General features: G+C 42.8%; 1 protein-coding gene and 1 non-coding gene across 16 annotated transcripts in view; both read left to right on the top strand.

The window, feature by feature from the left end:
* The window catches only part of PARD3 (par-3 family cell polarity regulator), a 624,325-nt gene extending 608,902 nt beyond the window's left edge, over positions 1-15,423 (top strand). For all 15 annotated transcript variants that reach the window (XM_081820853.1, XM_081820856.1, XM_081820859.1 and 12 more), the window contains 2 exons: positions 7,729-7,856; positions 13,361-15,423. In XM_081820853.1, the coding sequence (XP_081676979.1) occupies positions 7,729-7,856; positions 13,361-13,757 (525 nt within the window). In that variant the 3' untranslated portion in view covers positions 13,758-15,423. The remainder of the gene's footprint in view (positions 1-7,728; positions 7,857-13,360) is intronic.
* Positions 1,646-1,749, top strand: LOC115937506 (U6 spliceosomal RNA). Its single transcript, XR_004072780.1, has one exon. It is a non-coding gene; the product is annotated as a U6 spliceosomal RNA (small nuclear RNA).
* Positions 15,424-23,517: the final 8,094 nt, after the last annotated feature.

Below are 23,517 nucleotides of genomic sequence, written 5' to 3'. Positions count from 1 at the left end.
CCCTCCAGTTTCATTCTTTTGCATGTGGCTGTCCGGTTTAGCCAACACCATTTGTTGAAGAGACAGTCTTTTTCACCACTAGGTACTCTTTCCTGCTTCAATGAAGATTAACTACCACGTAACAGTGAATTCATTTCTGGGTTTTCCATTCTGTTCTGTTATCTGTGTGTCTGTGTTTGTGCCAGTAACAGACTGTCTTGATGATGACAGCTTTGTAATATAAGTTGATGTCTGCAATTTTGATACCTTCAGTTTTACTTTTGCTTTTTCAGGGTTGCTGTCTCTATTTGGGCTCTTTTCTGGTTCCATACAAATTTTAGGATTGTTTGTTCTAGTTCTGTGAAAAAAATGCTGTTGGTATTTTGGTAGGGATTGCACTAAATGTGTAGATTGCTTTGGGTAGTATGGACATTTTAACAATATTTGTTCTTCCAATCCATGAGCATGGAATGTCGTTACATTTCTTTGTGTCTTCTTTAATTTCTTTCATCAACAATTTATAGTTTTGGAATACAGATCTTTCACCTCTTTGGTTAATTAAGCTTATTCCTGAATATTTCATTGTTTTTGGTGCAATTGTAAATGGGATTGTTCTCTTATTTTCTCTTTCTGCTGCTTTTTTATTAGTGTATAGAAGTGCAACAAATTTCTGTACATTGATTTTGTATCCTGTGACTTTTACTGAATTCATTTATCAGTTCTCATGGTTTTTTGGTGGAGTCTTTTGGGTTTTCTATATATATAGTGTCATGTCACCTGGAAATAGTGGAAGTTTTACTTCTTCCTTACCAACCTGGGATGCCTTTTATTTCTTTTTGTTGTCTGATTGCGGTGGCTAGGACTTCCAGCACTATGCTGAATAAAAGTGGTGAGAGTGGACATCCCTGTCTTGTTCCTGACCTTAGGGGAAAAGCTCTGTTTTTCACCATTGAGGATGATGTTCTCTGTGGGTTTTTCTTAGATGGCATTTATTATGTTGAGGTATGTTCCCTCTAGGCCTACTTTATTGAGGGTTTTTATCGTGAATGGATGTTGTACTTTGTCAGATGCTTTTTTTCTGCATCTATTGAAATGGTCATATGGTTTTTACCCTTTCTCTTATTGATGTGATGTATCATGTCAATTGATTTGAAGCAGGATTCTTTTTTGAGGTGTGGTAAACATCCTTAGCTATGTATATTTCACAGAAAGGCTGAAAAAAGGAAAGAGTACAGTGGCCACCTAAAGGAAAAAACCAACCGTATATGAAAATGGTTCTCAAACACAGAGTTCTAACCTTGCAAGAGCCTGCATGGGTTTCTCAGTCCCCATACCACACTGTGAGGAGCAGCGGAATGCTGACTTACTTTTCTTGGGAATGTGGATTTCAAACCACAAACCAGCGTATTTGCAACATTACTGTTTAATTAATTATTTAATTGATCAAGTGTATTGAGTACTTATTACTATGTTCCAGTCAGTGTGTTTGGTGCTGGAGGACAAAGACGGGAAGGAAAGACTACCTTAGAACTCTACAGTCGAGCCGATCCAAAGGAAAAGAATATTTTGTACAGTTTATGATACAGGTGTGCATGGACTATTATGCACAGAGGAACCATGGCCAAATCAGTGTGGGTGGTTAGGAAAGGCTTGAAAGCAGACCTCAGTGTTCGCCTTGGCAGCACGTGTGCCGAAATTGGAACGATACAGAGATTAGTACGGCCCCTGCACATGGGTGACATGCAAATGCAGGAAGTGTTCCACATTGAAAAAAAGAGAAAGAAAAGAAAGAACACCTCATTGAAGTTAAAATATATTTTAAATACATAACTTTGAGAAAGAGAAAAACATGTATTTGGGAACTAAGATTGATTGGACTTTTTCTGGCTGGTGACGTTGTACCCACATGCAGAATGTCCAAGTTTGTTTGAGGCTAACTGAGCATTTCCTACGTCATAGCTGTGGATGTTTTTCACTGGGAGATGTGGAGATGATTTGATATCCATTTTGGTTCCTTTATAAGGATTTTTTTCTTAATGGAGGTGGGGAATATGTTGGCATTCATTTCTATTTATCTACTTGATACAGTCATGTTAGGAAAAATGTTTGAAAAAATCTTACACATCCAGAAATTCACCTACTGAAGGTCATAGGCCAAATTATTGTATATCAAAATGCTGTAGCAACTTTAGACCGACCACTTGGCTTGTATTATCATTTCCTGTAATGAGTGAGTGGGGAATTATTTGGATGACAAGCTGATTACTGTAGGAATGGAATAATTTCCTAAATTGTGGGTCAGAAGTCAGACCTTTTTCTTTTTTTTTTTAATTTTCAAACAATTGGGATCTTGCTGTGTACTCTCCTTTCTACTGATCATATAAATGAGCTTAAAGTGACTGTAATTCTCCTTAGTGTATTAATTTTCATACCAATTCTCATTGTTGCCTTAATAAGAGCTGCTCAGTTGTTCAAAATGTAGCTGGGTCTATGGTTTTTATTATGTGTTTTACAAAATGAGCTTTGAGTGTCTTAGAGTCTTTTTTTTTCTTTTCCTGTATGTACTCTGACCTCGAAAGGTCACTGTGTTTGGAAAGGATGAGAATGTGATCTCACCCATTGGAACAGTTTGTAATCATTTTAGTTTTAAGGAACCACAAACTCATCTTCAAACTGTGTGTCCATCTTAGTCCATAGTAGTTGAAATTGCCATGCTTGTTGGAAATGCCACACACAAAGTGCAACCAGATGTATCATATAGAAAAAGATCCAAGCCAATTACTTTACATACAGAGAGCGATGCTGCAGAAAATTCATCCAAGTAGCCCTTTTCAATTCATCCATTTTCAAAATGTTCTCCCTAAACTCTAGTAGTGTGGAATGCACCTGTTCCTGGGCTTTTGTTCAAAATAATGTTTAGGCCTGAGGGAGCTGATTTGTGGCACAAAAGGTCTTTAGATGAGCAGAGGCCCAGAAAATTTCCTTAGCTCCATAATTAAAGTGAATTCTCTCCCCAGTTTGGTAAGAGAAGAAGAAGAAGAAGGAGAAAAAGCAACTTCTTCCCCCATGTCGTGCCAGGTGCAACATAAATAAAGCAGCAAGTTGTTTTAAATCTTTCTTAAGATAATGGAAAAATAGCTGAGGTTAGGGTTATTATCACAGGGCTCAGATATGGATAGGACTTAGTGTTGCTTTTAAAAGAATTAAATTGCAGGTTGCAGACATAAGTACAGTATGCTGTTAAAACTTTGCAGATACCTGAATGTTGCCCACAAGGAGACTTGCTGGCTGAGGCAGTTGATAGATGGGATAATGGAACCTTTAATAGCTATATTGCTAAATCCTTTCCATCCTGGGTTGGTAGTGACTGAAAGTAGGTTAGTCCTTCAGATGGAAAATTGATCCTCTGCGATGTGAATACCCTCTTCTCCCCCAAGCTTTCTTCCTAGCTGTCTTTAAACAACAACAACAAAATCTGTCCTTTTCTCCATTTTTCTGTCTTGGACTTTTAATGGCTCCTCTTCCCTTTTTAATTAGCAAGCCAGTCTGCAGTACACAGCCACCCCGCACCCCAAGAATGCCTTCCCTGTACCTAATTTGAGCAAATTATGCTTTTGTTTTTTTTATTTTCATCTTTCTTAAGACTTATAATGGGGCCCCATGCCTTGACTCGACAAATGCCTTCTTGGTTGATAGCCTTGCAGTTCACATTGGGTGGAAAACACCTCCCTTGGAAGTTGACCTGGAGAAAGCCATTCCTGCAGCAAAGGGGGGCCCTTTACTCATGGCCAAAGCCTCCATGCTGCTGCAAAGTAGACCCCTTTCTTGTAGCCCCAGGACCCGTCCCCCCAGCCAAGGGCTCCATGACCGGTGGGCCATGCCACCCACAGAGGCGTCAGGTAGTAGAAATGAGTGAAGCTGCTTTGGGTCATCATCAGCACCTGACAGTAGAGAGCTGGCTTCTTTTGTAGAGCCAGCCTCTATTTTCAACCTACCTGCTGTTTAAGGAGGGGGGGGAATAGATCCAGACACTGGTTGGGAAAGAGGAGATAGAGACAAACGGTGTGTAAAAATCAAACATGTATTTATAAAAACTTTATGAGGGAAACTGGTATCCTCTGCAGATTTTTCAAGCATTACTCACATCATCAGTAGCAATTAAGCTTTTCAACATTCAGAACCCGCAAGAGTTCGATCGATAGTTGTGAAAGTATCTTGGGTGATGGGGTAGAGGGGCAGGGCTGTGAAGGCAGGATCAATAGACAAAAGTTAACTTTGTCTTGATTAAAAGTTTCCAATGAGTCTGCTACAGAAAATAATTACCAAGATTAGCAGTTGCCACATGCACTCGTATATTAAGCTCTAAAAGTCTTACAATATTGCCTAGTTCTAATTGGCACTGAAACATTGTATGGTGTGTATTTATTTTTGTTCTTTCTTTAGTCTATTAACTGTTAACAGTTTTGGTTTTGTGTTTTTATTTTTTGTATTGTTTAGTTTTACTTTGGAAGAAGAATGATTTTATTTAACTGAGAAAAATGCTTAGTTAATGACTTAATGTAATAAAAACTGTGTGTACAAGGTATTTTTAATATTTTGTTTTACACTAGTAAATGATAGCCAAATTGTGTAGCTTTTCCAAACTTTATATGGTTGTTGGTACGGTATAAATAGTATCTCTCTATAATCACGATAAAGACCAGCACTTTGCAACTCACTTCCAAAAGTAACATAGTTTTCACTGTGGTTTCAAACATGAGCCATGAAGAGATTCACATATCGTGGCCCTCCAGTGTACTGTGTAATAGATAACCATGTATTTATTTCTATTTACAATCTCTACATTATTATGGCCTTGGCAACCTTGGCTATTTTTTTACTTGAAAGGTCATTGCTTGTCACAAATTTCCTCACAAACAAGGCCAGGTTATTTGTAATTTGCACTCTTAAAAACAGAGCTATTGCCTTATTGTCTGGCAAATCTCCAGAATTATTACAACTATAATTTACCCGTGTGTTTCCCTGTATACATGTTACTTTGTTGTTGTGGTTGTTGATACTGTTTTATTTGAAAACCTACCTTCTCTCTGGGGTTACATAATTTGTAACCTTTCTTCATTTCCTTATTTTTGTGATTTTGGACTCCAGAAAAATTATTCTATATCTGCCAGAGAGATGGAAACCACAGAATTTAAAAGTCAGGATTGTCCATGATAATACTGTTCCTGCAATTTACATTTTTATGCGATCGTCGTTGAAATCATGAATTAGGTTATTTTTGATTCGGGCCGAGTACGAAACTTGCCAGGATGAATTTACCTAGTTTTTGCTCTGGGCTGCTCATGTATACAATCTTCCTGGAAATCTGTGGCTCAGTAACGTTTCATCTTAAAGACAAAGGTGATTCTTTTTAAGAACCTACCCGTTTGTATGCTTTAAAAAGAGAAATGGAATAAAATATTCATGGTAAGGCTAAGGTTTATATTTCATCGTAGTGGGCAGACTAGTATGACATGTATCAGTTTGCTGATACCAAACTCATTCACTCACGTTAAATTTTCCGATCCCGTGTGATGATAATTTTATTATTGGAGTTCATCAAGATCGAGCTAGATGCTCGCCACTGATAAGGTTTGAGATGAACAGTGTCAGAAACCAAACGCTGGAGGAAACAAAAGCCCTTCAACAACTTCTTTTTTTTTTCTTTTTTCTGTCAGAATCAGATTTTCAGGCCTCTGGGAGAAACAACTTAAAAATACACCTGAAATTTCTACAAGACCTTGCATTTTCTTTTCACATCTCCACAAGCAGTGTGTCACAGAACAGCATGAGCTTAAAAAGCTGGTTACTAAATCCTACTGCAGCATGCCAGATCTTTCAAGACCGCTTGACACATGTATATAGCTTATACTGAGTGAAAAGGAAAGGGAAATGTGGTTCTTTTTTGAGGGTGTAAAGGCAATTGTGTAGTATTTTCTTGCTTTGCTTTCCCTCTGTCCAGTGGCTTCTCTCAAGCTTCCCATGCCTCACCATGAACAATAGAACCGCTCAGTTCTCATTTTGGCCAGCCTCATCGAGTGTAATGGAAGAAAATGTCTGTCTTCTTTAATGGAGTAGATGAACAATTGGTTGATGCTTTGTTTGCATAAGCAGAACTCACTCAGCAAAGCGTTTTCCTTGCTGAAGGCACCGCTCATGTGTTATTTGAACGGTGTTGTGGAGCGGGTCTCAGAACACCCATTTGTTCCAGTGAGTGTGGTTATAAACATCCACTAGTAGAGACTGGGGTATTGTAAAGCCTAATCTCTTCACATATTATTTTTGTATCGGGATATTTTTAATATGCTCACTGACTATGCCCATATGCTTTGAAATTTTTGTCCCATATATTGCCTTATTATTGCTTACCAACAAATAAGATAACGCTGGCCAGGCAGAAAGAGAACAATAGGCGATGCTTGCTTTCTGTTCACACAAAAGCCAACCACAGGAGCCGCTCCTTAAGTAGCAAGCCCACGTGTTATCTTACAACTCTCTGAACGAATGCGAAGACTCTGTTATTTTAGGAAATTAGTATCAAGTCAAAGTCTGCCGTTGGTTTTCAACTCTCAAAGAAAATCGATAGCTTGTTTTTAAGAGACATTCTTCACGCAGAATATGCCTGTTGCACAATGTTGCATAACACAGAGGGGAACAGAGGTCTGCCAGTGCCAAGATGGATTACTTAGTGAATGCTACCGATGCTAAGATAAACCACTGTTGAGTGTTTTGTAAAGTTAGAGGCATCGTGGTCTATTTTGAGCAGAGCTACCTTCATTTTAAAAGGGCAGATCTAGAAGGTAAGGTAAGCTAAAAACTGTCAGTGAGAAGCTGAAGCATCCACAGGGGCTTGATCCGCACAGCACACCGTACACAGCCAATATCTGATTTTGCTGAGAGGCAGCAATCAGCAGATGACCTGCTGACCAGTGTATTTAGCCAGAGGGAGTGAAAGTTTCTCCATAGAATATAATTAACCCAGGTAAAAGAAAATGCCATTTCCTAATAAGTAAGGCAACATGTATTATCTCATAACCCATTCAAGTAGCTATTAGCTTTTGGGTTTGTTCTTTTGATGAGTGTTTCCGTTCCCATGTGGCCGCCATCTGTGGGTTGGAGGAGACCTGTCCGTGGCTAGCAGTGCCTGGTTTCAGCCGATTTCCATTCAAAATTTAACTGTCATCCTTTAATAAAAGGGGAGTCAGCTATATGGTAGTCTATTGCTAGACTAAAATATGTAACTGCTGAAAAAAATTCACCAGCACAGCCAACTTTCAAGGACTTTCCCACTTTTGTGAATTATTGTAGCAAATCTTGATTGACTGACTTATTTTTGGCCTTGGCTTCTTCTGGTCTGCTGAGCAGCCTCGCTCCCCTATGTTTGCTGGACAGACAAGGGATACAAAGCGGTATGTAATGCTGGTATTTACCAAACCTCATTAGGAAGACGAGAAAAGTTGACCTCTCAATTTCAGACCGTCCTCAAGCCATAATCAAAATTTAAGATGCTTGAGGATTTGGGGCTCAGAAGAGCAAGGGGAGTGATACCTCTTTATTCACACTCGAGCACATGGCAGTGGACTTTTGGGAAAAGTCGCAGCCTCTGTAACGTGCTTCGGAGTCGATCCTTAAGCATGGAAATTGGGTCAACCCGGCACGCGCTCTCCATGCTTCCTCTCTTGCTAACCGTTTCGCATTTCCGTCCTTCAGCCAAACTCCAGAGCGGCGGCGCAGAGCGGCCGGCACTCGGTGTCCGTGGAGGTGCAGATGCAGCGCCAGCGGCAGGAGGAGCGCGAAGGTTTCCAGCAGGCGCAGCGCCAGTACAGCTCCCTTCCCCGGTACGGAGCCCGGGCTGAGAGCGCGGCCTCCCACTCCTTTGGCAAACCCCTCCCTGCAACACCGCCCCGGCTTCTCCCGCTCACCCACGGCAGCCCTTCGGGAAGCCGCCGCCGGCCGGGTGGGGGAGGCATTGCTCAGCCTGCGTGGCCCTCTTACCGTGTGGCAAGACGACTGGGAAGGGAGGCGCTGCAGGAGATGCCAGGACTTTTACCCCAGAGCTCCCCTCTTGCTGAGAGCAAGATGATCGGATGCAGGAGTACTGGGCTGAGGGGTCACACCTGGGATCCGGTATTCGTTCTGCTACTTCCCAGGGGAGCCGTGGACCAGATGGTTTCTTCCTCTGAAAAATGGAAAGCTAACTCTTACTTTGCCTGGCTGCTAGGCTAAGTAGCCTGTCGGGTACTGTGTAGATCTAGGGCTCTATGAAAGGGTGGGGGTGCATGCCCATGGTTTCGGCTCAGGTGGGATCTCTCTTACTCTCCTGCCATCCTTGCTTTTGCTGGGTGCTGGTCCTCAGAGTCCCAGGGATGCCCACCTCATTAGCTGACAAGCCGGAAGGGTCTATCATTTGGGCTCCCCCTGTGGATTCTCTGCCCCAGGCCTGGAGAGTGCTCAGGTGACTGAGCCCTAATACACTGAAATGATAGCCATTTTTCCATCTAAGTATTTCCTCCATGCACAGTAAGGAATAACAGTATTTAAAAACATTCATCTTCCCAAACTTCCCACGAGGCACTCCTATAATCACAATTATTACAGGCATTTGTTCTATTTCAAAACCAGGTGACAAAAACATTTTGCATGCGAAAGAAAATACACTTACCATGTTTGTATCAGGTGGATCACTTGGAATGCGAGCAGAGCAGTGTGGGGGGGGTAGCAAGTGCTTATCACTGTCAGCTTGACTGACCGACATAAAAGTAGTCTTGATTTGCTTCTCATTTTAATTAATGATGAGTCCCCTTTAAATGTTAAATAATCACTATAATAACCATGAGGGACTTGGCTTCATTGTTGTAGATCAGACAAGGGAATGAGGATAGGAATGAAAATCTGTATCAGGCTGAGTACCATTATTATAGTCATTGTAATTGTAGTATTACTAGTATTGTAGTATTGTTCATTCAGTTGTTCTTTTTTAATCTATAAAGCTGTATCTCCTTAGAAAACTAAATTATTTTTTCTTTTACATGGGAGAATTGCTTTTTCTTTTAAATGGGAGGATATTTATTTAGCCTACTCTAGGTAAGTTTGAGTCTGGACGGGGCCTTGGAAATCAGGTTGTCCTACAAGAGCAGCTCAGTGAAATTAGGTCCCTTGCCCCAAGGTCTCACAGCTAGTACGTAATTCTGCCAACATTCAAACCCAAACCTGCCCATGTCCTAAATCCTAATTTCATAAGGCTCATTGCTACCAAAGGTTTTGGTTTCCAAGTCTGGAATTTTAACGGGTGTAGGTGTAAAGGTTCTCTCTGTGCTCTACTGCCCTTAGCATTTGGAAGAAGGCCACTGTATGAATCGGCTCAATGCATCAAATGTGAAACAGTTCAAGGATTCTACATAAAGGTTCTTCTGTGTCAAAGCCCTACCCGCCCGCCTGTGTGGCTTGCTTTCCATCAGAAAGATGAGTGCGACCCTGTGGATCAGTTGACCTGCCTGGTGGTCAGTAGCACATTGCGGTCCATGGGAACAGCATTGCCTGTGCAGGGGCTGCGATCTGATTTTATTGGCAAATGGTTTGGCTTCATAAATGTTTGTTGCGTTTGAGAGTATAGGAGATGAAGGAGAAATATCAGAAAGCATAATGTAAGGGCTGGGGTGAGCCGGGAAATGCACGGGGCTGAGGAAAGGAAGTGGGAGAGATGGTGGCCAGGCGCCTAGAAGGACACACGGTGGAAGAAGAGCCCGTCGGGTCCCTGTCCTGGGCAAGAGGACAAAGACGGATGGGGTGCTTCTTCCGACTTTCTCCTGGTCGTGCTCACAGGTAGCCCACTACTCCAGACTGAGCCTCTGCTCTCTTCCCCACCTCCTGGTCCTCTGAGCTGCCTTCCTTGCTGTCCCTCTCCCTTCTGAAGCGCCCGGCAGAAGGATCTGATTCACAAAGAGGGCTGCTGCTGGTACCTCTGCTGGCGATTAACAAAAACCCCCTCTGTGTTCACCAAAGCCCCCTTATGACCAGGCACTGTATTCTGTGTCAGTATGAGAAAAGCAGAAATTGCAAAAAGAACGAGTTGCAGTTGCTGGCAGGAGGGCTGGTAGGCCTCTTACAGCCTGTACTCCTCTGTCAGAGAAGTTTCTCGATGGGAGTGGCTATTGTGAGGAAGATTCAGGAACGTAGAACCTTGCCCCCAGCTTGGATCCCTGGAGGGTGGTGCCACTTGACAAAGGCTGTGTGCAGAGATCTGGAGGAAGGTAAAGAAACCAAACAGGAGCTCAGAGGGAGACTGCAACAACCTCCATGGGCTTGAGTCAAACCCACGTTTCTGACATGTGAGATTCCTCAAAGACACTTGACCTCTGCCTTTCGGATGTTGGCAATTAGCAGAGTTTCATCTAAACAAGTTGCTGTGGGATTTGATACCAAAAAGACTTCACACACAGCAGAAGTTCTCTTGCAAAGTGGGGCATAAAATAAAACGGTCATTCTTTCTATCAGTAGCACTAGGTAAGGTGGTTTGAATTAGAGGGATGTATATAAGCCGGAGTGGTTTGTAAATTCTAACTGTAAATAACAAACCTCTAGACAGAATTCAAGTTACATTTTAAAATGTCAGTAAGAAACTAGTCAGGTAGTAACACGTGTTTGGAAGGAAAGACCTGAGTGGACCCACACACACTTAATTCTCAATCAGACGAGAATTTCTTTTTTTAATTTTTTTATTCCTAAATTAGTTCTTTTGTTTTCTTTTTTACTTTCTTTTTTTAATCCTTTTGACACTTCTAGATTAGTTTCTTAGTGTTCAAAAGGCAACTCTAAAACTGAGTAGAGGTATGTTCAGTTATAGTCATGGATAGGAAGACTTATTTAAGCTCCTTTATTAAATATATATATTTTTCTTTTCCTGCTGTCCCTCCATTTGCTCTTCATCTTTCCTTCTCCCATGGCTTCACATCTGTTGGTGGCTGACTTCCCTGCTCCGCACACCTCACTTCCCTTCTGTGTTCCACACCCAGACATGGTGTCCCCACCAGGCCCATTTATTATGTCTCTAAGCTGCTTGTCAACGTGTCAGCCTTGGTCTTTATACCGTTCTTCATCTTTCTATGTCCTCCTCACCGCAGTGTCACCTCAGTGACTAAATGGCTTTCCTAAGGCATTGGGTCTTTGGTGTAAGCCCTCTAGAGGATGGTGGTCTTCAGGCCATATTGAAAGTGACTGTAATCTGCCTACTTGGTCCTGAGCCTAGTGTAGAAAACTCTCATTGTCTGCTGTTTTCTCGAGTTTCTCTATAAGCTGCGCATTTCTCGTCCTCTCCTTAATCAAGGGCTTATTGATACCACTGGTTTCCTTACCAAGGTGCACGCGCGAGTGTGCGTGTATCTGTGCGTATGTATTTTCCCCACATATCTTACTTCATACCTCAGGCAGGTCTGCTTTCTTCCTTCTGGCCCGCCTAATTTGAAGAATACTTTAGCTACAAGAAATTCTTTCTCTCACATCATCATCATTTCTATCCCTAACAGACCTTTAGTGACTTCTCAATGTATTTAAATAAAAGACTCTGTCTTCCTGAAATGATTCAGAATTCAACTTCTGGTGTGCGAGTGCCATAGAGCGAAGCCTCGGGCTTTATAGAGTCGGGGGTTGGGGGGATGGAGAGGGTTAGTGGATCTCAGTAGGCTAAGGATGAAAAAGAGGTGACATTTCTGCGGCCTACTTCTGGTTATCTTTAAATTGATAACTAACCCATGAAGGAATTCCACTTTTGTTGCTGGAAGATCGGTAACAAGTTCGTTGTTTTAATTAAACTTTCATGATTAATGTCAAATCCCTGGTTTCATGCTGGCACTTCCCATCATTCATGTCCCTGGGCAGATTAATTTATGACTTTTTAAGTGAAGATAATCAGTGCTTTAGGCAAATAAACTATTCCATCAAATCTAAGAATTCTTGCCTGGGCTGATGGTACAAACGGTCCAATTCCCATTAAAAGAGAGCCAGATAGAGATACTGAGGACTGCTCAATTAATCATAGTCATATCCAGAGATGATGCTGGACATTAGTTCATTCTCCTTATTGAAAATATCCCCAGCTGCATTTTAGGCCATGTGGAAAATGGGCAGATTTCATCCCAAACCATATTGATGGCACTTCTGAATGTTCAAAAATGCAAATTGCTCCATCCCCGTGGGAGCCCCGTGGCTGCCTAGACCTTATTTTCCCTTCACACGAGTCTTCCTGAACATTCCATCATGTCGTGTGTGTTGATGTGAAAGGCTGAGCAATACATACTGTCGCCAAATGATTTTCTTATTGATAAATGGAGCAATATATTTTGTTTTATTACTCAATTCTCTCTTCCATTTTTAAGGCGAAAAATTAGGACATGTCTTCTTTTGTGGCACAAAATTGTCTTACTTTATCATAGCCAATCTTATTGTAAATTCATAAAAGCATCTAGAGACTTGATAGTAAATTAAAGATGTTTTAAAACCATAATGTTTCCTGAAAATGATGTGCAACTTTATTGCAGAAGTGATAAGACTTTGAAATTTCTGTATGACTCTGATTTATTTCCCTATCCCGGGGTGACAGAAAGCGAGTGAAATAGGTGATCCCAGCCTTCGGTGAGGGTATGGTGTATAGGAAAATAATGCTTACTCTCCAGCCTTCCAGGTTTTACCAGTGTGATGGGCATGTTTTCTGAAGAGTGTCAGTTGCTGACATATACATCTTGAAAGCCGGGGCTTTAAGGGACTGCCTGTTGCCTGTTTAATCATATAGGGCGTCTAGACTTAAATCTTTCATAACTGAACCCATACTGTAATCCATTACAGTCACTTCGTATTAGCTCGAGTCTCGGGCATTATGGAGGCAGCTGTGTAAAATATTTGTTTTGCTTGTTTAGGATTGAATTGTATCGTTCTAAAACGAGCAATTATGGCTGGGGTAGAAGCTGCCAGATCTCTAATACTCCCATACAGCGTCTTGCCAACGTGTCTAAATGGGAGGAGATACGGTTACCCTAAGCAGAACAAGCAGTGCCTACCCAGACACAGTCGGAGGACCCTTCCGCTGGATGCCGCCGAATCCCTTAGCTCTCTCTCCCGTCTTGCCATTGTTTGTCGAGGACAGTCCTGTTTTAATCCTCTGGGGCCCCGGATCACTGTGGCTGATGCACAGTTGCAGCACGGCCCCATTGGTTGAGAGATTCAAATGCATATTCTACTTCCCCCGCCTCTCACCCCCCACCCCACCCCCAGCCCTCTCCCTCCTCTCTTCCTGTCTCTCTCTCCCCTTCTCCCAACGCTCATACACTAACCTTTGGGATTTGCTTTCTAGGCAAAGCAGGAAAAACGCCAGCTCTGTGTCCCAGGATTCCTGGGAGCAGAACTACCCCCCTGGGGAAGGTTTCCAGAGTGCCAAGGAGAACCCCAGGTACTCCAGCTACCAAGGCTCCAGGAACGGCTACCTGGGTGGGCACGGCTTCAACGCCAGGGTGATGCTGGAGACCCAGGAGCTCCTTCGCCAGGAGCAGAGGAGGAAAGAGCAGCAGATGAAGAAGCAGCCCCCTCCTCCGGAGGGGCTCAACAACTATGACTCATACAAGAAAGTCCAGGACCCCAGTTACACCCCTCCCAAGGGGCCCTTCCGGCAGGATGTGCCCCCCTCCCCTTCTCAGGTCGCCAGGCTGAACAGACTCCAGACTCCTGAGAAAGGGAAACCCTTCTATTCCTGAGCAGGAGAAGAGTGGAGGCTTCATGTCATGCAATAAAGGACATTTTCTTATGAAGACTTGTATTTTGGGAGTTTTTTTAAAACCTCGATGGTACTATGGAATAATATTTCTGTTGTTGGTATCAGTGCCTTTAAGCAGTATGGGCAAAGAAATGGAAGGCCTTAATGTCTTTGCCACTATGTCTCAAGTGTCTGTTTCATGGAAGGATTTCCCGCCATCCGACAATCATCTGTTCAAGGCATTCATGTGCTCTGCATCTCTCTGAAGTTCCAGGACTGTGGGTCCCCGCCCCCCACCGTGAGCTGTCCGTGGTTTTGTGTTACAGCCCCCGACAATTTGTGGTGACAAATTACCTTGAAGTTGAGGGTGATACTAATCCCTCTTTTTCCCCCTTTCAGTTTTCTTTCATGTGAGGCAACGTCCCAATCTCTGGTGGATCCAAGCGGGTGACAGACCTAGAAATTGGGGCCTTATGGTACTTCACAGCACAGTCATTTATAGTACTTTGTAATCAGCATGGTTTTCCCTGTTCTCTCTCAGCTCCTCGCCACAGGAAAGTTCCCTCATGCCCTGAAAGAAGCTAAGCCATATCCAACGCTGTCTGGTTATCATGGGGTTCCTTTTACAACTGCCTTATAACTCGACATTACCAATAAAGTGATCATTCTAGTCCGTGTTTATAAATACACTTGTTCAGTCATGTTCCTGACACGTGTGTTGAGTCAGCACAGCGCTGTGTGGGGAGCGTGGGGGAGGGAGTGATTCCCGGTCGGGGAACGATGGAGCCTGCCCACCGGCCCTGTGTGTATCGTGATGTGGGAGGTGGGAGCTAAGAAAAGAATTCTCCCAGGATGAGCTTCTGGCCCACAACATCCCAGTAATTATTTTAATTAGTTTTCGTTTGACAGGTTGGCAGGAAGGGCATAGAGTGGGACAAAGATAAATCAGACAGTTGTTTTGGGATTCTCAAGACTCATCTGCTCTCTACAGTTTTTAAAGTCAGTTGGAAATGACATTTGTCTAGTGCACCCACATGCTGTATGTCTGCCTGGTGATGCCATCCGTGCTCCGAAGTAATTCTGCCCCAAAACAAACAAGTCAAATAGGGAAAAGCTGTTCTCTCACACAGCGAACATTCTGGTGTCCCCAGACAGTAGTAACAAAAGCTTGCTCTCGTGTCAATACTGTAAGGTGTGTGTGGGTCACGAGGACCTCGGATGCTCCCGTGTTTTCGGCGGTCGGTCTGAACGTCGCGTGTAAACCATGGCTGGGTTGCTAAAGTGCCTGCACATCCTGATGTGAGAAAAGCTTGAGATGAAAGCTCAGCATACCATGTATTAACAAAAAAGAAAAGAAAACAAACAAACAAAAAAGACATGTACTGATATGCCTATATATATATTTTTTTTTTCTGGCACATTGTATTTTTATGTCCACTTGTTTTTAGAAAATATGTCAAGTGTCCACACGTACCTATTGTCTCTTTTGCATTTCTGTGTAACGGTTCTATGTGTTCCTAATGTGTGGCGATACTCAACGGTGTTACCTATGTCAGCACGGTGACCTTGGATGACAGTGGCTCTTTCTCACAGCCTTCCCTGAGCTGTGAGAAACAGCTTTCCCTGTACATATGAGACTTCTAATAAAAGGCATATTTCTTCCTGTTCTTTGTGGTGTCTGTAGTATTCCCGTGGAAACTCCTTGCTGGGTGGTTTGTGTGGTTTTTTTTAAGTGTATTAGCAGATGTGATTTTTTTTTCGTATTTAGAAAAAGTTGAAAGTTTCCTTCTATCTGTCTGTGTGCAGACGTGGAGCTGGGTGATTGACTGCTTACTTGAACACCTGAGGAGAGATGGGGAAGGAAAGAAAGAGGGACCTTCTTAATGAGTTTACTGGAAGACCCAGGCAGCCAAAAGGAGCCCAGGGAGTTCAGAATTGAAGGAGCCAATACTCTAGAGCTACATAAGAGAAAAATTGTACAGAGAGCCACATCATATTCCCATTATTGTCCTTTGCTCCCTCTGGATCACTTCGGCAAGCCAAGCGTTTTGAGGGAGTCCCAGCCTTGCATACTGTGAGCCCGGAGAAAGGTCCAGATTCTTTTCTGCTTCCAAAACCAACCAGTTCTTATTTCCCAAATTATAAAATAAGGCTTTGCTATTTCTTTTGGATTCATTAACCTGTGTGGGGGGCTCTGAAGGCACAAAGGGCACCACGTCCCTCTGTACGTCTCGTGCACAGATAGCCACGCGGCCCCCACCCAGAGGGCAAGCTTTGCATACACCTGTTGAAAATGCCCTCCGTGTGGAGTGCCTGCATGAGCTGGTTGTCATAGCAGCCTTCAGCCTGTCACTAAATCCTATTCTGTCACCTCAGGATTAGTAACGAGAGGTGTAGAGCAAGCCAAGAAAATAACACGTCTTGGGTTCTTATATGCGTGCAAGGTGTGGGAAAGTAGCAAAGAGAAGATGGACAGATTTGTTAATTTTCTTACTGACCAGGAGGCCCTTTGCAAATGCCAAAACTCGCAGGTTGTTTGTCTCAACTGACAGTGAGAGGTGGAACAGGAGAGGTAATATTGAATGTTGTGGGGACCCAAATCACAAAGGGATTTGCAGATTAAAACTGACAATTTGAGCCACACTGATAGGAGAAGTAGGACTCGAAATGAGTCAGCACAGAAGTGGGAATATGCCCTACCAGCAGTCTTGTCTACATGACTGCCCTCTGGCTCCAGAGCACTTTCCAAGGACTCTCTGGGATCACAGGAAAAGTGTATCCATAGCAAGAGCCAGGCCGGGTGTGGTCAGCAGGTGCACTGGACTCTGCTCCCTCTGGGAGGAGTCTCAATCCATGCAAGGGGGCAGGCGACCCCACCACGGCCTGCACTCAGGTGAGGATAGAAGTGGAGTGAGTCAGCTGTCCCTTAGAAAAGATGGTCCCACAGTCACATTATCACCACTCTTGGTCCCTTAAGACTCTAGAAAATCTACAAATATAAATTATCAAATAATATCATATAAGGTATCTGTATCGTATGTAAGTTAAACACCACCACTGTCTCTTCTCCCTGTGGCTGGTTAGACCAGAGATAGCTCAGATGTCAAAGCATCCCACGGTTGACAGGGCTGTCCCCCTGATAGGAAGGAAAGTGGGACCTTGGCTTCTCACTTCTCCTGCCAAAGAAGTCAAATATATCAAATCAGAGACCACAAACCAAATGAATTTTCTGTTTCTTTGTGTGGAGGTAATTGATTTAACTGCAACCCCATGTTGAGGAAGGGCAGCAAATAAGCAAACAGACCATTTTGCCAGCAGTGAGCTTCGAGATCATGTGCCCACGTGAGTCTGAAAACAAGGCCAGTGGTAAGAGACCAGGCTCCTCTGTCCACATCATTGCTCGTGATTTGCCCAAGTACGGCCACCATCTTCCAGACTGCTCCCCTTTCTCCAATAGTTTTTCTCAGAAAGTACACGTTTTCACGTATATCGTGGAACAGGCATACATAGCATGTGCAAAATGCACATGTAATTCTATATTTGTCTCTATTAGTCTGGTTAGTTTAATATGTTTCTTATTTCATCCCGTGAGTCCTTGACACACACACAGGTCTTGCCCTAGTTGAAATCAACGCATGATGAGGCAGAGAGTACTTTGTTTCTGGTTTTGGTTGCTCGTCATGGAAGAATAAGGCAGTAAGGTCCAACTAACTACCTCTGAGTATATTCCATCCTGGAGGGCTTCCTTGGGTAACACAGTGTGCCAGGAATTTCAATGTCTATGTAACTCAGTTCTTTCTTCTTCTCCTTTTCCTTCTTCTTCTTCTTTTCTTCTTTCTTCTTCTTCTTCTCCTTCTTCTCCTTCTTCTTCTTCTTTCTTCTTCTTCTTCCTCTTCTTCTTCTTCTTCTTCTTTCTTCTTCTTCTTCTTCTTCTTCTTCTTCTTCTTCTTCTTCTTCTTCTTCTTCTTCTTCTTCTTCTTTCTTCTTCTTCTTCTTCCTCTTCTTTTTTTTTTAACAAAGATTACTCCACTGATGACATGTCAAATAAGGAGATAATCTTCCTTTCTTACTTTAGAGACAGGATATCATCTTAATAAGGCAGCTAATAAGAACGTTCACAGGTCAGAAGTGCGAGTGACAGGTGATTTAACGGGAAACCCCCTTCAGCTCTGAGTAATGACGAGATCACAGAGCTGGCTGAGGTAAATTGACTTTTCTTTTAAATGTATGGAGGATGAAGGTTGTAATTCTGAGCATAAGGTTTTCTTTTCTCTTTTTTTTAACAAGAAACCGGTATTTTACATTAGATCTCATGGGGAAGAGGGAAGAGTGTCCTTGCACTCCACATAGAAGGGACTTATTTCCCATTAGATGGGTTCTTTTCTCCAAAATTCACCATCTTCCCAGCCAGCACTCATCTCCCCTGATCTTCCTCTTCCTCCAGCTTCCACATCCGATGCAGCCAAGAACAAAATATATGGGTGTCCTTTGTCCATACTTGTTGTTTCTTTGGGTTAAACCCCATAGTACAGAATTTCATTTTTAAAGGATACCATTACGAGTCCTTTAAGATCAAGCATCCTTTGCTAAAGACAGGTTGTTGTTTTTTTTTTCCTTTCTGAATTCAGATTTAAGTGATCGGTTTTTGTTTTCTGACTTTGAATTTTTTAAAGCAAATCCTATGCGCACTGGCCCATCACTGCCCAGATAGGTCTGTTCCATACTGGATGCAGGAGAACAGTACAAGAAATAAGGGTGAAGCTCTCCCACAGTGAGTCTGAACAATTACTTATCTTTCATCCTCAGTGCTTATTTGCTCACAGGATCAATTAAATGTGTGAAAAACACGTTTTTCTGAATTGCTCAACTAACTGCTGAGTCACCTCACACTGTTGTTGGCTTAGAAATGCCATTTGGAGTTTGTTCCCAGACAGTGCGGATGTCTCATGATGATCCGACGCTCTTCCCCGGGGTGTCATCAGCCTCGGCGGATCAACGGCGGGAAGGGGGTACTGGTGGCAGGAACCCTTCTCCTGTCTCCGAAGGCAAGTTTGCCACTTGCTAGCAGGCTCCTCCTGAAGCTGAAGTTTGGCTTCCATGAGGGATTTTATGATGCAAATATTTTAAGTACAACTTTGAAGATTTTGCCATTAAAAACAGTCTCCATGGCTCAGGGCCCAGCCGACTGCAAACTACAAGGGGGAAAAGTGCCATATATTGCTGGCAAGTGACAGGAAGGAAAACAACACAAATTTCTAAACCAATCGTGACCTTGGCTAATGATCTGGTTTCAGGGTTCAGTTCATATCTGACTTGCTTTTATTCAGCTCTAGCTGTCAGTGGCAACATACTTATCACAGTTGTTTATATTGGGATGAAATGGGTGAAAACATTAACCTAAGGACCTGGAGACGGGTCAGATTAGGGCTCGCCAATGAATGCGGGGTATTTTGGAATAATGCGAACCTTTGAACTTGCCTTGTGAAGCCTCAAAGTGAATTTACCCTACACATGCCCCAACCTTCAACTCCATTTCCAAACTTTCCTTCCTTTTATCTGTTTGGCCTGACTCCCATCTGAGCCCAAGGAGCCTCTGCTCTGGTCCAGGCAACCCAAGCATTTCTACAAAATCTGAAGCTGCAATCAGCGTACATAAGCTGCCCCTGGCTCCCACTCTGTTTGCTTGATTTAGTCATGTAGCCCTTTACAATGTGCACAACATTCTCATCGTTTCTCTTTGAGCCTCCAAACCCCATGAAGCAGGTTAGAGAAGCGAAAGTCCAATTTTACACATGAGGAAATCGAGCCTCCCCAAGTCTGTGCTTAGCAGCAGTGAGCAGCTCCATCAGAACACAAAACCCATTGTCCTGACTGCAGCCAGCTTTGCGGTGTAAAGTTTTTATCAAAAGAGAAGCTTTTTGTTTTTAACAATGTTAAGTTCCTTACTTGATGATAACTCATTGATTGGGTAAAGAAACACAGCATAATGTCCAAGGAGTTATGAAGTTAGCAATGCCTTAAAATAAATTTTATTAATCACAATACCATTTACATACACTTGAAAATCACAAATGCATATATTATCTATTATAAATATATACATTATGTGATTCAAATATAATGGCTTGTTCACACTTTAGGCCCAGTGTTTATGAATTTCAAATACCTATTGAAATAGACAATGCCAGGTTTCCATGTGAGTTTGCAGACCCCACCGGGTCCCTTGTTGGTAACGACTGTTCCATGCTTTGGATCCTTTGCTTCACTATTTAAATCTCTTTGACTGGAAGGTATTCATGTCTAAGCCAGGTTTTCACGTTCAGAAAAGAGTCACATGAGATTGAAGACAGTGGAAATTAAAAAATATATATATTAAATGAGTAGGATCTGAAACATGAGGAAAATAGGGGGCAATAGAACAGAGAGTGGCCACAACAAAAAACCAATCCTCGCGGCCGGATTTCTGAAGCAGATACAGAAGAGACCCCAACTCCTGTAACAAAATAGACAAGATGGCTGGGAGATTGTGAAACAATCACAATTTGCATTAAATCATCAGCTGTTTTCAGCACAGATGGGAAAAGCCTGTTATGAAACGTTGTAAGACATTTGCAGCGGGTTTCAAGCTGGACATGCATTAAAAACATTCTTAAGCTTTTCTCATTGGGAATAAAAATGTAAATCACTTTTAGTGATGATTTTTTCTTTACATATCATTATTCTTTGTATTTTATTTTATTTTTGGTAAGGAGACGACATAGTAATAGCCAAGGGGAAATGATCCATTTCTAGAGTTGGATAGATAAAATTTATCTTCAAAGAGGCAGAATATTAATTATGCATTGAAAGAAACTTCTAGCTCTGAAATATTCCCAGTGAAACGAGCGGCTTATTTCACTCAAGACCCTAATCAAACCCAGTTCAGTGTCTCAGAGAGAAAGTGGGGGCCGTTCCTGCGAAGCTTCAGAGTAGTGGGCTGAGTGTGGGCAGCTCCCAGGACCAGCCCTGCCCACCACCAGGAGGGTCATGTCTACCCTCGGTTCCTTGCTCCTTTAAATGAACTGCAGGCCTGTGAGGCCGGAGCCAGTAGCTGGTGCTCCAGGCCCCTCTCTTCTGATCCCGTGTCCCTAGAGAAGAGACATAGACAGCCACAGACTCAGTGTCTGGAAGAACTGGCTGGCCTAAGGAAACGAGTTTCCAATAACTAATCCAGCTGAACCAGGCACTTCCCTTGGCTCCGGCTCTCCTTCCCGTAAGCCAGGAAATGTTCTCTCCATTCGGTAGGGGATGGCTCCTCAGGGACTTCTAATCTCTGATTGGTTACTTCATATACTATGCTAGTATCTTTCCGTCCTTTTAGGTGTTCCCTCTGGATTAATTGAAAATCATGCATATCCTGTTTGTGTGATTTGTTCAAGGTAATTGTAAGGCCACGGAGAGGCCAATATTGATTTTTAAGGAAGATGCCACTTTATATGGACTGAAATGTACAATGTAGAATGTGGAGTCGGTTTAGGAAAGATAATTATCTCATATTCATTCATTCATTCATATATAGCTCCTGCTATATGCCAAGTGCTGTGCTAGATGCTGAGAATACACCAGAGAATGTTACAGTCATATTGTAGTGGGGAAAGAGCTCTATAACAGTCACAGGGTGATACTTGGCAGGAAGAAAATAAAGGGGGATTATGGAATAGAAAATGAAAAGGAGTGAGTAGACAGAGATCTCAGTTGAGCGGAAATCTGAGGAAGTGAGGGAACCACGTGGCTACTTGAAGGAAGAGCATGCCCAGAAGGAACCACCAGTGCAAACACCTGAGGCAGCAGAGTGCCAGGGACACTCACAGCACAGTACGGGGGCCGGGCTTCATGTTCTCTCCCGGGACGGTGGCTGAGGAAGACAGGAGCAGGAGGGTTTTTACGATAATGACCAGAGCTGGACAAGGAGAAAAGTAAGGACAACAGTCAGGCGAAGACACACAACAACATTTGTCAATGGATTCTGGTCAAGGAATGGTTGGAGTTGGGGAATTAGAGTCTTCAAGGAGTGCACACTTTGACTAGAGATTATGGAGGGAATAGTGATAGGTGTGACCATGAGGCAGAAGACAAGATCAACTGAGGTGAGGCAGTCAAGGAACAGAGACACCAGTATGTTAGGAGGATATTCTTTGTGGGTGTTGAAATCAACAACAACAACAAAAATATGGTTGCAAGACAGTGATTCAGGTGCTGAAATCCTCAGAGTGAAGCTTGATAGAAGACCGCCACCAAGAGTGAAATAAAACATATTGTACCGAATTAACAGCTTCGAAGGAGTGTGGGGGTGGGAGTGGGGTGGGCGGTTAGGGAGAAAGGAGGACTCATGACCTGGAAGTGTCAATAAGGAGTGACAGAGACACCTATCCCATTTCTAAACCGCAAATATGTGCTGTGTGAGTAAAAACCAGCCACCCCTGGAAAGGCTGGGGGTGTTGATTAGGGCAAGAAGCAGGTGGGGGATGGGCAAAGCCCTTTAGAGACCTCAGACCGCATAACAAGTGTCCCCTCGAGGTCTTGGGCTGCTTCTGAGGTCTGAGGTAAAAGGGACACAGAGCAAGATCGAGTTCTGTGGTCTCTGAGGGGTGGTAGAAATTCAGTTCTAATCATTGCTTACTTCTGAGGTGCTGAGAGGCAAGAGTCTTGCAAGGACCATAGGGGCCCCTTGAGTTGGGGCAGAGTGCTGTAACTCCCCAAATCTCCAAACCTGCTTCATGCCACGTGTGCCTGTGTCTTGACGATAGACGTATTCACACATTTAGTCACTCACTCGTTCAGGGGCTAATGGGTACCAAAATGTGTCACTGCACATTCACTGGGGAACTAAAGAGATATTGATGTTCTCATAAAAACTGCAGTTCAAAGGCAGAAACCAACATTAATTAAATAAACACACTAATAAATGTAGTATGTTAAACTGTGACAAAGTCAAAGTGAAGTTGCTGTGAGCGAGGAGCAGGAGGAGGGGACATAATCAGGCTGAGGATGGTGAAAGTTTGGGAGGAAGGATGTGTAAGGTGAATTATGGAAACCCAACAGGAATTTGACAATATATCAAGAACCTGGAAACCTCATCCCCTTTGAGGATGAACTGAGTGTTCATTTTCTGGAATGTATCTAATGAAACAACCCAAAAGGTGGACAGAAGTTTATACCCAAAGCTGTTAAAAAAACTAAAACAAAAACAAAAATATTGTTTATAAAAGAAAAATTGGAACCTAAACATGCAAAAATAGGGAACTAGCTAAGTAAATTATGGTATAAAATGTAGCACTGTGTTATCAGTCATTATCAATGCTGATAAATACATTTCACCGACACAGAAATAAAATGACAATATAAGGTTCAATTAAAAAATTATGGCAGCAATGTCTACCATTGCCAAACTATGGAATGAGCCCAGATGTCCATCAACAAATGAATGGATAAAGAAGATGTAGTATATATATATGCAATGGAATATTACTCGGCCATAAAAAAAAAAAAATGAACTCTTGCCATTTGCAATGATGTGGCTGGAACTGGAGGGTATGATGCTAAGCGAAATAAGTCAGAGAAAGACAAATACCATATAATTTCACTCATATGTGGAATTTAAGAAACAAAACAGATGAACATAGGGGAAGGGAAGGAAAAATAAGATAAAAATAGAGGGAAGCAAACCATAAGAGATGCTGAACTCTAAGAAACAAGCTGAGGGTTGTTGGAGGGGAGGAGAG

The sequence above is a fragment of the Leptonychotes weddellii genome, chromosome 5, assembly GCF_054177405.1.
Source record: "Leptonychotes weddellii isolate Sample4059 chromosome 5, ASM5417740v2, whole genome shotgun sequence".
Classification (NCBI taxonomy): Eukaryota; Metazoa; Chordata; class Mammalia; order Carnivora; family Phocidae; genus Leptonychotes; species Leptonychotes weddellii.
Note: the sequence above shows the minus strand (reverse complement) of the source record. Positions and strands in the feature narration are given on the sequence as shown.